At 39.2% G+C, this 15,718-nt stretch overlaps 1 protein-coding gene across 1 annotated transcript in view; it reads right to left on the minus strand.

Moving 5' to 3' along the window:
* Positions 1-15,718, minus strand: part of mtor (mechanistic target of rapamycin kinase) — a 398,131-nt gene that overhangs the window by 39,508 nt on the left and 342,905 nt on the right. The window contains exons 44-47 of the mRNA XM_079897701.1: positions 14,764-14,946; positions 13,831-13,965; positions 11,783-11,957; positions 11,251-11,386 (exon numbers count right to left, since the gene is read on the minus strand). Coding sequence (XP_079753827.1) covers positions 11,251-11,386; positions 11,783-11,957; positions 13,831-13,965; positions 14,764-14,946 — 629 coding nt within the window. The remainder of the gene's footprint in view (positions 1-11,250; positions 11,387-11,782; positions 11,958-13,830; positions 13,966-14,763; positions 14,947-15,718) is intronic.

Consider the following 15,718-nt stretch of genomic DNA (forward strand, 5'->3'; position numbering starts at 1 on the left):
CACTACGTGCAAAGACCCGAGGCCCAGAGAGAAGGAAATGAAAAGTGGAATAAAGTCGTTATTTTTGTTTGTTTTTGCACACAAAAAGTATTCTCGTCGCTTTATAAACTTAAGATTGAGCCACTGGAGTCACTTGGACTATATTAACGATGTCTTTAATACATTTTCTGGGCCAGCAAGTTTCGGTCCCTTAGAAGCCTATGGAGGAGTTAGACAACTCTCAGATTTAATCAAAAATATCTTAATTTGTGTTCCGAAGATGAACGAAGGTCTTACGGGGTTGGAACAACATGAGGGTGAGTAATTACTGACAGAATTTTCATTTTTGGGTGAACTAACCCTTTAATATTAATTTCACCATTTACTAATACGTTATTAAAATCAAAGGTTGTATTTGTTAACATTAGTTAATGCACTGTGAACTAACATGAACAAACAATGAACAGCTGTATTTTTATTAACTAACATAAAAAATAATAATAAATACTGTAACAAATGTATTTCTCATTGTTAGTTCATGTTAGTTAATACATTAACTAATGTTAACTAATTAACTTTATTGTAAAGTGTTACCGTGTCTTTTTAATAAATACAACACATTCCCAAAGTCATGTGAAATAATCGTGTTACATAATCGTGATTTCAATACTGACCAAAATAATCGTGATTATGATTTCTTCCATAATTGAGCAACCCTACTGGGCCTTTAATATAACAACTCTTAAAGCTGCATTCCGTAACGTTTTTGGGTTAAAAATGATCCAAAATAAATTGAGCAAGTACATAACCAGCCAGTGTTCAAAACTATCTACTTGCCTTAGCTCGATTCAAAACGGTAAGCTTGTAATAATGTTTTTAATTCCAGTGGTACTGGTGGATTTCCGCGGGAAATTCAAGCTATATTGTGTGTGAGGATGTTGGAGGTGGAGATTTATAGCCTTTTTTATAGCCATGATTTAATCAGGCAATTTACTGCAATGCTTTTTTTTCCCTTAGTTGGTCAGAACAAAAGTGGATGTTATTTACTTGTTCAGATGACATTTTCTGGTGAAAATTCTTATGTTGGTCATACTTCCAAAAATTAGAATCTGTGATTCCGAATGACAGTATCTACACCGGCGCGGTGACTGACAGCCGCACATTCTCCTCAAAACATTGGATTCATCCGTGCAGTGCCGTGCCGAGGCACAACCCACATAAAGTTGATAATTCCGCGAATAACTGCAATTGCAGATTTTGAACAGAGATGGCGAAAAAAAGGAAAAACTACGGACGGCAGCTTTAAGTTGTGACACATGCATACTTTTTGTTTAAATTTAGTGCTGAAGTTGAGTAGCAAATATGGCCAAGACAAAAGAGCTCTCACAAAAGCTAAGAGAAAAGTTGTCAAAAAGGCTATAAGAACATTCCAAGACATTAAAAGTTCCTAGAGACACAGTTGGCAGCATCATTTTCAGTGCTCTGGCTAACCAGTACGCACTGGTAGGCAGTACCGGCACTTCTATATGTTAAGCTGTAGTGTGCCCTCACATGTTCTTGAGGACTAGAGTGACGAGACCAAACTAAAACTTTTTGGACCCAAAGATAAAGAAATATGCCTGGCACAAAAAAAGGAATGGCTTATGACGAGAAGAAAACCATCCCCAAGGTCAAACACGGAGGTGGATCAGTCTTGTTATAGGGGTGCTTTGCTGCTGTAGTTAGTGAAAATTTTGACCATGCGACGAGCATCATAAATTCACTAAAGGATCATGACATTATGGCAATTTGTTTAAATTAGAATATGTACAAATTCATAGATGTAGGATGGAAGATTATTGGTTCCCCCTGCCCAACCTTAAATTGCTCTATTATATTGCATTATTTTTGTTTTGTATATTATTTTTTTTAAATTTTATTTCTACTGTGTAATTCCTATGTATGCCTGCACTATTATGTTAGTCTGCACTATGTCTGTACTTTCTTTAGCACTGGAAGCTCCTGTCACCAAGACAAATTCCTTGTGTGTAAATATACTTGGCAAATAAAGCTCATTCTGATTCTGATGTATGGGAGCCAGACATTTTGAAATGGACATGGGGGGAAGAGACTGGGAAGATGAAAGTGGTTGAGGACAAAGAGGATCCTGATGTGTTATGTGTTAAGAAATTTTATGAGATTTGCTTGCCGGAACAGAACATGATAATAAACAGACATGCAAAGACAGAATATCATGATGCAAAAACCTGATGAAAGAATTCAATTAAATCATAAATTAAGTGGAAAGTGAGGACCACTAATAGATATGAAAATAGACATGAAAGTTGCCCAAGAGTTGGAAAAGATGGCCAGACTAGGAATTACTTCGGCAGTGGAGGAAGCTACTCCTTGGGTGTCTGCCATGGCAGCTACAGTCTGGTCCAGTACGCATATACATTGACCCTGTGCATCTTAACAAGGCTCTCTTGAGGCCTCATCACCCATTAAAGACTGTAGAGCAAGTGATCGCTGATATGCCACAGGGAAAGGTCTTCATTTAGCGTTCTAGATGCAAGATGTGGATTCTGGCAAATCCCACTGGACGTGTAGTCATTGAAACTCACAACATTTATGACCTCATTCGGAAGATACAAATTTTTACGAATACCATACGGGATTTCAACTGGAAGTGAAGTTATTCAGAGATGCATAGGACAGCTCTTTTCTGGACAGCCACATGAAATAGTCATAGATGACATCTTGATCTGGGTCTCTTCTGTAGAGGAACACAACAAACCTCTTAAATGTGTGTCAGAGCCATCAATATGCAGCAGAACCTGACAAGATGAAGCTTTAGGGATAAAAAGGTGTCAAGCCCGACCCAAACAAAACCAAGGCCATCCGCCAGATGCCTGCCCCAGAGGGCAAACATGGTTTGCAGAGGTTTCATGGCATGACCAATTATCTCTCAAAATTCACACTTTGTTAAAGTGAGATAACATCTCTCCTCCGTCAGCCTCTGCGTCAAGATGCGGAATGGTGTGGGACAACAACATTGCTACTGTGGACAAGCACAAATTACATCTGATAAGCCCACCTGTCCTACAGTATTTTTATGTGCACAAGCCAGTGATATTGTCTGCTGGTGCTTCGCAGCACGGTCTCGCTGCAGTCTGTGTTCAGGATGGCATGCCTGTGCATTCCCATCAAGAGCTCTCACTGATACTGAAGCACACTATGCACAGATTGAGAAATAACTCTTGGGACTAGTCTTTGCCTGTATAAATTCCATGATTATATCTATGGCCGTCCAGTGACTGTGGAGACGGATCATCAGCCACTTATAACCATACTGAGAAAGCCCCAGCGTTGGTGCGCATCCAGCAAATGATGCTCAAGCTTTACTGCTACCTTCTGAATGTGATCTATATGAATGTGAACTGTATGTTGTGGTTGCTCTTTCCATCTAGAAGGATTGAGGAACAAAGGCAAAGCACCCAGGCAGATGCTGTTTGCAAACACCTTGTGGACACAATTCTTACTGGGTGGCCTGGCTCATACAAGGAAGTTCCACATGACATCCACCTGTTTTACGCTATGAGAGATGAATTGAGATGGATAATGGATTGATTCTGCATGGTCAGAGATATGTATTCCCTCACTCTCTCCAGAAATACTTTCTTGCCACAGCTTCATCAAGGTCATCCTGGCATTCAGTCCACTAAAGCAAAGGGCACATGAAACCATGTTCTAGCCTACAGTGTACGTTTCCAGATGTGCTCCGTGCAATGCTCTAAAGCAGCACCAGACAGTCCATGGTCCGTCACAGCATCTGATATTTTTCTCTGTGATCATTCAATTTAAGCAATTAAAGTACAATTCTCTGTACATGGGATTCCCCACCAACTGATGACTGACAGTGCAACATCACAACATCACTTTCAAGTAGAAAATTCAAGAGCCTTGCTCAACCTGCGCAACACGCCCAAGGATGGCATGCCTTCTCCAACGCAACGTTTACTGTCAAGACTCACCAGGACTCTGATCTCCACGGTGCCATCCCAGTTCATGCTGAGAGTTGAGACTGATGTTCAGGCTGCTTTTTTCACACTTAGACAAAAAGGAAAGATCAGCCATGACAAATCGGCCAGACACCTTTCACCTCTGGAGCCTGGGAAGACAGTAAGGATGGAGACGACCTGTGGGTTTGACAAACTGGTTACAGTTTATGGAAAGGTCCGCCAAACCCAACAAGCTACATCATCCAGTCTAATAGTGTTACGGCGTCCAGTCTCCCTGGTTCCCCCATCTCTCAGTCACGAGCACCCTCTCCGGAGTTCTAGTGCAGTACATACTTCTCATTAGTGTGCATCATTTGTGCAATTATTGCCTTTCACCTGTTCTGTATCAGTGCTCATTGCTCAGCCTTTATCTGCCTCATTAACGGAGTGCTCCTTGCGAAGTATTGCCTCTCTACGTGTGCATGTCCGAGCCGTTTCTGAGTACCTTGTCTTCCTGTGTTACTGACCCTCGCTAACCTAATCCCTCTCTGATTGTCTGCAGCCTGCCTCTCAACCCATTGCCTGATTCTGACCTTGTTCCTCAGCCGCCTGCCTCGACCTCTTGCCTGTCCCTGGATACTGTTTACCAGCCGCCTGCCTCAACCTCTTGCCTGTCCCTGGATACTGTTTGCTCGCCGCCTGCCCTCTACTTCCAGCTTGGTCTTACTCTCCGCTCGGCGAACCCACTCAAGAATTCCTAAGTTTCTTTTTACCTGCCTTTGTTAATGAAAGTTGTTGCATATGGATCTGCCTCTGCCTACTGACTTGTTACAAATAGTAAGACCTATGCAAGGATCCGCCATCACCTTCTACAGGTAGCTGAATCAGACGGTCCTATCACTACCATGTCAGTGCCCACGATCTCTCCAGAACCCCAAGCAAGGCCATGTGCTGTTAGTCTAGACGGATTTTTGAAAAATGGCCTTCTATAAGAAGTGAGGAGCATTTATGGGTACAAGTCGGGAACCGGCCTACCTTACATATTTCAAGGGTGCTGAGTCCAAAAAAACTGGTTCCCAAGCGAAATTTTGAGTTTTTTACCTTCTAATTTGCATATCAAAATGGCCGCTAAATTGCCTATCTTGCTCAGTCGTTGGGCCATTTTCCCCTAGTTTTTTTGTAAGTAGGCAATCAAGATGAGGAAATTAAGTTTCTAGATCGATAGTCAAGGGTCAGAGCAAAGATATAATGGAGGCTCACTGCCTTTTTTATGTATATATATGCAAAATACCAACTTTTAAGGTGAAATTAAGCATTATTTGTGTAATTTTTTTAAGGCCGACATACATATTCAATCAATATCACTCTTAAATGTTCCCAGTGTATATATGATATGTGATGTATTCCATATTACATAATAACTAAGAAAAACACCATTGCAAGTTTTTTTATGCAAATTAAGGCGAGACACTACAGGTGAATAGGGTAACATTTTTAACTAGCAGATATCACCATGAAACTTTCACAGTTGATTACCTACATTAAGATGAGAAACAAAATGTATTACAAGTTTTCTGTAATTTAATGTTTAAATATGCAAATTAGGCTATATCTAATCAAATGTGCACTAATTTGCATATATTTAAAACAACGAAATCTGAGTATTGGATAAAGCCAGGTTAAAAATGATTTTTTCATTGTGTTCACATATTAGATGGGAAAAAAAATACAGAGGGATTTATGGATATCTACTTTTGTTATCCTGTAAATCAGAAAATACTGTCAATAGCCTTAAAAAAATGATTTTCGCCATGTTTTTGGGAATAAAATGTTATATAAATCAGGCTAGGAATAATATATTTACAAATCCCTCTGTAAATGTCTTCATAATATAACATAATATAACTATAACTAGGTACAAGTACAAAAGTTTGGTGTATAGGTGCTACTGAAGTGGAGCGTCATCCATGTGGTTTCCTTAGTCTGTTTCCGAAGCATTCACCAGCCCCAAGCAAAACACAAACAAGACGGAAAACAAAAACACCAAAGAATCGACGACGAAAGTTAGGCTTTAATGCTCCAACAGAGTACTCCAAAGAGGTACATCCAAACACAACTACACATAGACGAGACTCAACACGAAACACAAACTGATCTGAGTAGTTAGAGGATAATGAGACATGAACACCTGAACACAACACACACCTGAACTGAGTAATGAATCAAATTAACAACCATGAAGATAAGCTAACCAAGGTGAAAACACAAACAGAGTCCATGTGGAGAAAACTAAAAATAAACAAAACCAGATAACCCTGAAAGGAATACAGCTTTCATGTATTATGTGCTCTATTTATTGCTTTTTATGGCAAATTTATAAGTAAAAATAATAAAATTATATCATTGTGTTAATTCTTTTTTGTAGTTTTTGTATTATTATTCTATTAAAATGAATGAACTATCTATTAAATATGACATGAATATGAGAACAAGTGAACAAGTTATTTATTTTCATTATATCATATAAAGTTATTATCGTCATTATTTTTTAAGGTGTAAAATAGTTATTTCTGGCACACACAAATTCCGTCATCTTAAGCTGCTCACTCAATTTCATTTCTCTTTTCTCCATAAAGTACATGTGCCATTCACTATAATGAACAAGTGAACTTGTGACCGATTTCAGATGCATCTCAGACGAAACTGCAAAGAAAATGACAAATTATGACCCACAGACAAAACTTCATAATATAAGTCAGACAAAAACAATAGCTGAAAACCAAAAAGAGCAGAATTAGACTGTGGACCGACTAGACGTTAAAATTTAAGATATTTTTATGGGCTGGCCCCACTCTCATGGAACCAATGAAAACTACTATTTGATAGAAGACTATAGTGGGCCACACATGGTTGCTGCTACTACATACAATATGGGAGAAAGGGTTTGAGGTTAGAGAAAATATTTTTTGAAACATTGTCCCAAATGTCCAAGGCTTCTGAGAGGGGGGTGTAAAACGTCTCGGTTACATATGTAACCCTCGTTCCCTGAGTAGGGAACGGAGACGTTACATCATGACGACGAATGGGGTTTCGCTTAGAAAGCCTCTCATCTTCGAGAAATAAAACGAGCCATTGGCAAAGAAATGCCATGGGTCTGCGGAATTTGCATTGCGTAACTCCGCCTTACCTCATGGGTATATAAGGAAGTATGCTGGCACCATGCAGATATGTTTCTTCGCCGAGGAGCGGCAACGTACACTTTCAGGGTGGAGGGAGACTGCCTTCGGCCCAACCCTTCTTGCAGGAAGGAAAGCACGACACTGATCGGGCATTTTCTGGGGTCTTCTCTGCGAGAAGAGCACCAGGTGACGAAGAGGTTCCACTTCAACGCGTAGGCATGTCTCGTGGACGATGCTCTAGCGGAAGTGATGGTAGCCACTACCGCTGGTGGTTGGGTACTCAAACCTACCTCGTCCCGTCCAGGAGCCACACGTGAAGGTTCCAAAGATCGGGATGAGGGTACCATAGGGTGCACCGTCCCTGAGAAAGCAGGTCGTTCCTCAGAGGGATTGGCCAAGGAGGTGCTGTCGCGAGGAGGACTAGTTTGGAGAACCAGGTCCGGTTGTGTCAATGAGGGGCAACCAAAATTACCTTCTTCCTGTCCTCCCTGAGCTTGCACAGGGTCTGTGCAAGAAGGCTCACTGGGGGAAATGCATACTTGCAAAGGCCGTGGGCGGCGTAGCGACCCGGTGTGGGGGCACGGTCATTGCCGCATCCTGACAGAGGAGGCCAGGGAAGGACCAGTGTTCCACGGGGGGCCTGCTCTGACAGAGGTCTGGTGACAGAGGGGGACAAGAGTGGCGAGGCAGAGCGTCGCACACTGCCATCCATGGCCTCTTGGGGCTCGGAGGAAGGGGCATCAGTTCTTAGAAAAAAGATTCTCCCCCGGCCCTCCACCGGGGGAAGGAGTGGTCCTGCTACCAGCTCCTGAGAAGAACTGAGCCCTAACTCCAAGCTGCCCATCTCAGGAGTGCTGCTTAGCCTGGCGTTTTGGCCGGCTAAGGGGCGGAGACGGGCGGTGCCGTCCTCCTGCTTGGGGCCGGTGAAGGCTTCGGAAGCAGACTAAGGAAACCACATGGATGACGCTCCACTTCAGTAGCACCTATACACCAAACTTTCCAGTCTTGTACCTAGTTATATTATGAAGACATTTACAGAGGGATTTGTAAATATATTATTCCTAGCCTGATTTATATAACATTTTATTCCAAAAAACATGGCGAAAATCATTTTTTAAGGCTATTGACAGTATTTTCTGATTTACAGGATAACAAAAGTAGATATCCATAAATCCCTCTGTATTTTTTTTCCCATCTAATATGTGAACACAATGAAAAAATCATTTTTAACCTGGCTTTATCCAATACTCAGATTTCGTTGTTTTAAATATATGCAAATTAGTGCACATTTGATTAGATATAGCCTAATTTGCATATTTAAACATTAAATTACAGAAAACTTGTAATACATTTTTTTCTCATCTTAATGTAGGTAATCAACTGTGAAAGTTTCATGGTGATATCTGCTAGTTAAAAATGTTACCCTATTCACCTGTAGTGTCTCGCCTTAATTTGCATAAAAAATGAAATCTCAGACAACTTGCAATGGTGTTTTTCTTAGTTATTATGTAATATGGAATACATCACATATCATATATACACTGGGAACATTTAAGAGTAATATTGATTGAATATGTATGTCGGCCTTAAAAAATGACACAAATAATGCTTAATTTCACCTTAAAAGTTGGTATTTTGCATAAATATATACATAAAAAAGGCAATGAGCCTCCATTATATCTTTGCTCTGACCCTTGACTATCGATCTAGAAACTTAATTTCCTCATCTTGATTGCCTACTTACAAAAAAACTAGGGGAAAATGGTCCAACGACTGAGCAAGATAGGCAATTTGACGGCCATTTTGATATGCAAATTAGAAGGTAAAAAACTCAAAATTTCGCTTGGGAACCAGTTTTTTTGGACTCAGCACCCTTGAAATATGTAAGGTAGGCCGGTTCCCGACTTGTACCCATAAATGCTCCTCACTTTCACTTTTTGGGCACTTCCCATCTAGACTATGTGGTGCCACATGACCCTCTAAAAAATAGATGTAACATGCCGTTACCACAAAACACTGACAGTGCCAGGCAAGATGATACAGACTCACAAGCCCCAATTTGTCAAACACTGATTGCTCATACAGCATGTCGTGTTTACAATATATAGGAGCACATGCTTCATGTTGTTACTGTTTATTTCTATGCTGCACCCTTCTTTCTTCTTATGCAATGTTATGTGTTAAAAAAGAAGAGAAAGATGTAGAATATGTGTCCCACATATTCATAAATGTATGGGAGCCAGATGTTTTGAAATGGACATGGAGGGCGGAGACTGGGAGGACGAAAGTGGGTGTTCTTGTATTCTTGGAGGCGACACATTAAATCAGTACATCACAAAGTTTATATAACGACTCCTCTATTATTGGGCACATCTACAGTTTATTTGAGGTTATAAAGAGTAAATGATTCTTTCTAAAAAATACTTTTTTGGGGGGTTGAATATTTTTGATATATGTTATGTTTAGAACCAATTAATTTTTTTATTTTTCATTTGAACTCAGTAACTCAACTTTACATTCTCAGATTCCCTCAAATGTGTATGAATAAACATTATATGATGGTTTACTGGTGACTTAGTGTTTTCATACAATTTTGTTCACAAAACCAGAATGTCTTGTCAAGGGGTTCAATAATTTTGATTGCAAGCATATATTAAAAAATAAATAAATAAATAAATAGTGAAAAAAACAAAACAAATCAAAAGCGAACAAGTTTTACTCATATTTTCCAAAGGTGCCAATATTTGAGGAGATAATACCAGTTCTGCTCAGTGGGTAGCACTGTTGCCTCACAGCAAGAAGGTCCTCAATTTGAGTACAAGCTGAGCAAGAAGTCTATGTGCAATTTTGCATGTTCCCTCCGTGTTAGCATGGGTTTCCTCCGGGTGCTCTCGTTTCCCCCACAATACAAGTGGACTGGACATACTAAATTCCCCATAGGAGTGTGTGTGTGTGTGTGTGTTCGTGTGACTGCATCCCAGTACTGGGGTTGCATGAGTTAGTGCACTGCACACCCAGTGCTGGGTTGTGTCGGGAAGGACATCCGGTGTACAACCTGTTCCAAATAAATATGTGGGTGATCTATGTGGTCACTGTGGTGACCCTTAAAGGGAGCAGCCAAAAGTGAGAGAAAGACTGTAATGCCATATCGGATTAAAACCTTTAAAACATTAACATTAGTAAATTCAGTTCAGTTCATTTGTGGGAATCTTTTAAAACTGGCCACTTCATGGAATCAATGCAAAAGATGTTCACTTAAGTCCTTGCGTGGGATTTTTTATTAAAATGTTTTAGTGAAAATATGCAGTTGCACTCACAAGTTTGAATACTTGTTGCAGAATCTGCAAGCTGTTTTGTCATTTAAAAAAAATAATAATGGGGTCATACTTTTTTCTTTTATTTAGTGCCATGAATAAGCCATTTCATATAACATATGTTTACATATATTCCACAAGACCAAATAATAGCTGAAGTTACACAAACTACCCAGTTCAAAAATGTACATTGCCTTGGTTTCTTTTATTATGGTGTGCAGCTGCCTCGATGATCAATGATTGTGTGCATGAATAGTGAAGCTGCCCACTATCTGAAGCCTGTATTGGCTTATCTGATGATGAGATCCAGCTTTTCATACTTAGGACAATTGAGGGACTTTTACACAACTATTACAAAATGTGAACATTCATTTATGTTCAAGCAGGCAACACACTACATTAATATGTTAACTTTGAACATCATGATCTGTGTAAATTGTTATTATGTCTTTTGAAAAATATATATCTCATCTTCCTGAAGGGCAGTAAGATGTCTGCATATGTGCCAGTGATTAAAAATGCTAAATGGTGGCCGATATATAATACTGCAAATCGGTCGACTACTAATTTATACTGTATCACACTTCTTGCATCAAACATTCTGAATCTACTTGACAATGTCAATTGGTGATTCCACTAATCAAAAACCAAAATGATCTTTTTAAGCCATTTCAGAGAAAATACATAAAGTGAGATTATCAATGAAGATCAATATCTATGTCTTATTTGCCTGATATAATTTGTTTTAAAGAATGACACTGTCTAAGATGCTCTGATGCATGAGTGCGAGAGGCTTGCCTTAGATTCTTGCGTAAGGAGGCTGGGTCATTAGCCAGCAGAGTGTTCACTAAGCCAAAAAGCTGCATGACTCTCTCGTCTTGCCGTAGATCTTCATGGCCCTTCAGCAGGAACATGAACTCATGACCGTTGCTACCTGCAGGGTGCAGAGGAGAACAGAGAAAACTTTTGTCTCTCCATATCAAACTCAACTCCAACTTCACATTTACAACCAAGATTACAGCATGTGTATGAAAAAAAAAAAAAAAAACCCTCATACATCATGTCTCATGTATCTTTACTTTGCTTTAATTTTTTGTTTTATTTTTGCATTGAAATGTTAAAAATTAAATTCACTTATATTAAACAGGCAGTTTGGTGAGATATGCTGTCAGACAACTGACAGTATAGTTGGCCATTGCTCAGAGCAAGCCATGAGCCTGATCAGGTGTAAAACTGTGCATTTGTGTCTTTTGTTGATCATTTTCTTTGCGCCTAGTCTTAATCAAATTTACAGCCTATGCAAAACTGAATTTTTTTATTTGGCTCTTACCCATGATGGTGAGTTTGCGTGGCCGCTGTTTGGAGGTGATAACCTGCAGTGAGGGAGCAATGGACTGGATACGTATTATTGGCTGATTGGGGTCATATGTTCCGGGCACAGCCAACTCCAGATCACGACACATAAGCAGTTTAGGTGAGACGTACTGAAGCTCTAGAGAAGTGAGCTGTGGACAAGGCAATATGCAATAATGTTTCACACTTTAACACTTTTATGAACAAACATAATTATATGCTGGCAGAAGTAAGAGGTTAATTTTCACATCTGACATCTCATCAACACTGTTAGATATAAATGATATAATAAATATATAAAATCTGGTAAAAATATTATATAATATAAAATCTGGTAATATCAAAGCCAGTCTTCATTCTGAAAATCCGCTTTCCATAGTTCACCTGCAACATCACATATGCCTCTAGTGCAGTGGTTCTCAACCGGGGGGCCGCTGCCCACTAGATGGCCTCAGTGATCCTCCTGGGGGGCCACGAGATAACTTTAATTTAATTTAAATATATTAATATAATTCATTAATTTTATTATTAATATGTTAAATAATTTTTTTTTAAATTCTGTATGTATTCTGTAATTGTTTCAGAGCAACCCAAGCCGTTTCTCATCGTGCTGAGTGAAATACAGGTTGAACTGCGGCTCAAAACACCCAACTGCTTCATTAAAGACTATGAGAATATGAAAACTATATCTCTCACGGTAAGTGTCCACTGCCACGGAGCAGAGCGAGTATTTTCAATTTAAGTATGCGTGAGCATGAAGCTCAACTTCCATAGGAATGAACTGAAAACACTTGCTCTGCTCCGTGACAGTGGACAGCACCGTCAGTTGGGTAAAGATGGATGACAATTGTAATGAAGGTAAAGACAATTACAGTGACATACAGGAGTCGTACATTAGACATGCGCCAGTCCGTTATTATTGATGCGCAAACAAACCATGTATGATGCTCTCTGCATCGGATTTCTGTATGAACACAGTTCAATATATTCGCGCAGCTGTCAAAATTAATGTACTGTGAGTGTTTTATAATGGATGCCGCCGAAGAAGTGTGTTTTGGAGAAGTTTGTGAGGATCAGTGGTGTTTATGTACACATGGGCATCAGACGCTCCAAACATAGACGCAAACGTGTTCTGACAGAGGAACTGTTCACTGATGACATTGTCCCGCCATCAGATTGCTGAGTTTCCAAACATTCAGATTTTTTTTTTTTTCATTTGTATTTGGTGCGTTTAATAATTCTGAATGTATCCGTATGCAGTCCTTTGACATCTCTATGTGATCTTGTTTGGTATGACAGATGTATGACAGCTGTAAAGAATGTCTGCAGCGACATTTTTCAAATTATGTTGAATTTATTTTGTTTAAAAATAATAACATGGAGTTGAAAAGTAAGCAATAACTAGAATAAAATGTTTTTGTGAATAAAAAATATTGGGGGGAGGGGGTTGGCTTGCAGTATTGATTTGGAAAGGAGGGGGGCCTTAGCCTGGGTTTCCCCATGCTGCCTTGCGCGCAGCGCAATTTTATTCACGCTGCTAGGGGAGGGACGATGACGGCGTCTATGCGACACACCGAAGCAGTTTGTTTATATCTATAGATCCAACATGGCATCAGACGTGAAGTTACCTTTCGATGCAGCCTTAGATAGTGTTCTAAGTAGTTTAGAACGCAAGTTTATTTCGTCTTCTTCCTCGTCGAATTTCTGTCGCTCTACATACGTCATCTGGTATAATTGAAACAATTGGCTATGAGCTACGTGCAGGCGCATTTGATAGACATTCGTAGCGCCCAATAAATGGCTCTGGGCATTCGTAAACCACGCCTCAAATACGAGAAAATTAAAATGTGGTTCCCAGACCACGTCTCAATGAGACGAGGTCTGACGTTAGCCAGGCTAGGGGGGCCTTGGAATAAAAACGTTTTTTTTTATGATTATGATTTATGATAAATGATATGCTGGCTGATGTAGATGATCTAATGATTATTCTGAGCACTACACCATTAGGAAACACTGTTGGCAGACCTGTGGCAGCTGTTTGGAGATCCTGCGGAACACGTGGTAGTACAGGTCCCAGGCCTGTGTCAGGTCCTTCACATTTCCTGATCGCATGTACTTTCTGCACCAGTCCTGCGCCTCCATCAGGTCTCGGCCATAAGCCTGAAACAACAGCCACAGTTATAAAATGAAAAAGTGATGCAGGTCAGCATCTTTATTCTCAGTAAAGAACTTTCTTGTATGGAATGAAACTCATTAACATTTATATATGGAATGAAAGTGGTTAACGCAATCTCCAAAGAATACACATACGTAGTTTAGAGAAAGAGGAAGAAGAAAAAGACAAAAAAAACAAGAACAATTTATTACAATTATGAATTGATTTAAACTATAATTAATGCTGCATGGCAACTTAGATTGCTTTATGTTACAAAATAAATGTTTACAAGGTTTGCAAGTCTGTGACAGTAAATGGTTGATGCAGCTTAAGTGTGTCATTATAGAAACATATTAGACTGATCTATATGGTTCTCAACCTTGCTTGGCTATACATTAGACAGCACCTTAACAGTGGATTTGACATTGTTGACAACTACACTGAAAATAATTACACCGCAAACCAATTTTCACAGTGTGTTTTTAATTTAGTGCACTCTGATTAAATATTTTAGGACAGAGCATACTAAATACAAATATAATAACAATAAAAATATTTTTTACAATTCCACAATATTGTAGTTATCCAGGTTCTCCATGAACTTGGGAAACAATGGTAATAAATATTTTAAATGAAAGTAAAAGAAAATATTTTGCATCTAGTGGATTTTTTTCAATGATAGCCAAAGAAAGCACACATTTAGTGAAAAATGGAAACATATTACTGAAGATTAATGTATATGCACATAAAGTCATGTGTTACAGTGGTCTTACTACTGCTGCAAACTCAAACTGCATTTTTACCTGATTAAATGACGTTTCTTTCAAAGTTTGTGGCCCTCTCTCCATCATGGCATGAAGGGGCTCCAGGACGGCAAACATTCCCTTGACATTCCTCTCTCCAAAGTACAGACGTGACGCCTCCTCCAGCCCTTCGTGCCACATTTCATGCCACAGAATAGCCACCCTGATCAGCTCCTCACTTACCTGAACATGGACAGAAACAGGGGGCATGTGGTGCTTCTACTTAAATTAATTTCGCTTTTAGCAGATGTTTTGGATCATAATTGACCCTTGGCTAAGCTCTGCCTTAAAAACATTGCTTACCAATGCTTCTCCTATACCTTAGTGATTGTTGTTATTTACCATGTTATCAGACAAGCTTTTTCTCTTTTCTATTGTAAGTCTCATTCTCTGGAGGATCTGTGAGTTTGAGAAGGGTCTGGCTGCTGACTTGAACTTGCACTCTCAGACTTGCGCTTCCTCTGCCAAGTGACGTCACTTGTAATCGCAACCTAAATTTTCCACTGACTGCAACACCATCTTATATCAATGCATAGTGGATTATGTCACATTTAGTTTAAAAAAAAAAAACATTGCTGTGTGTCTTTTTCCCAAAACATAATTATACGCTGTGTTTAGACTTTTTATTGCTGATATACAATAATTAAAAGTTATACTGATTTATGATTTGCAGCTCCTTGTGTTTAGACATTAGGCTATTTATTATGATTTTGGTATGATGCCACTCCTTTACTATCTTGAATACATAAAATAAACAATTTGACAGAATGGTATTTATTTTATATTGTCTTAAGGTTATTATATCACTTACACATGTAGCATAGCATTTGTATATAAAGATTTTTGTATCTCTTTAAAATGTAATTTATAAAATTAAGATAGACTAAACGTAATATACATTTGGTTGTATTATTTTTTAGGCAGATGATGGTAATATAGACAAACAGCATCCTAT

This window comes from Squalius cephalus (assembly GCF_949319135.1).
Source record: "Squalius cephalus genome assembly, chromosome: 16".
Classification (NCBI taxonomy): domain Eukaryota; kingdom Metazoa; phylum Chordata; class Actinopteri; order Cypriniformes; family Leuciscidae; genus Squalius; species Squalius cephalus.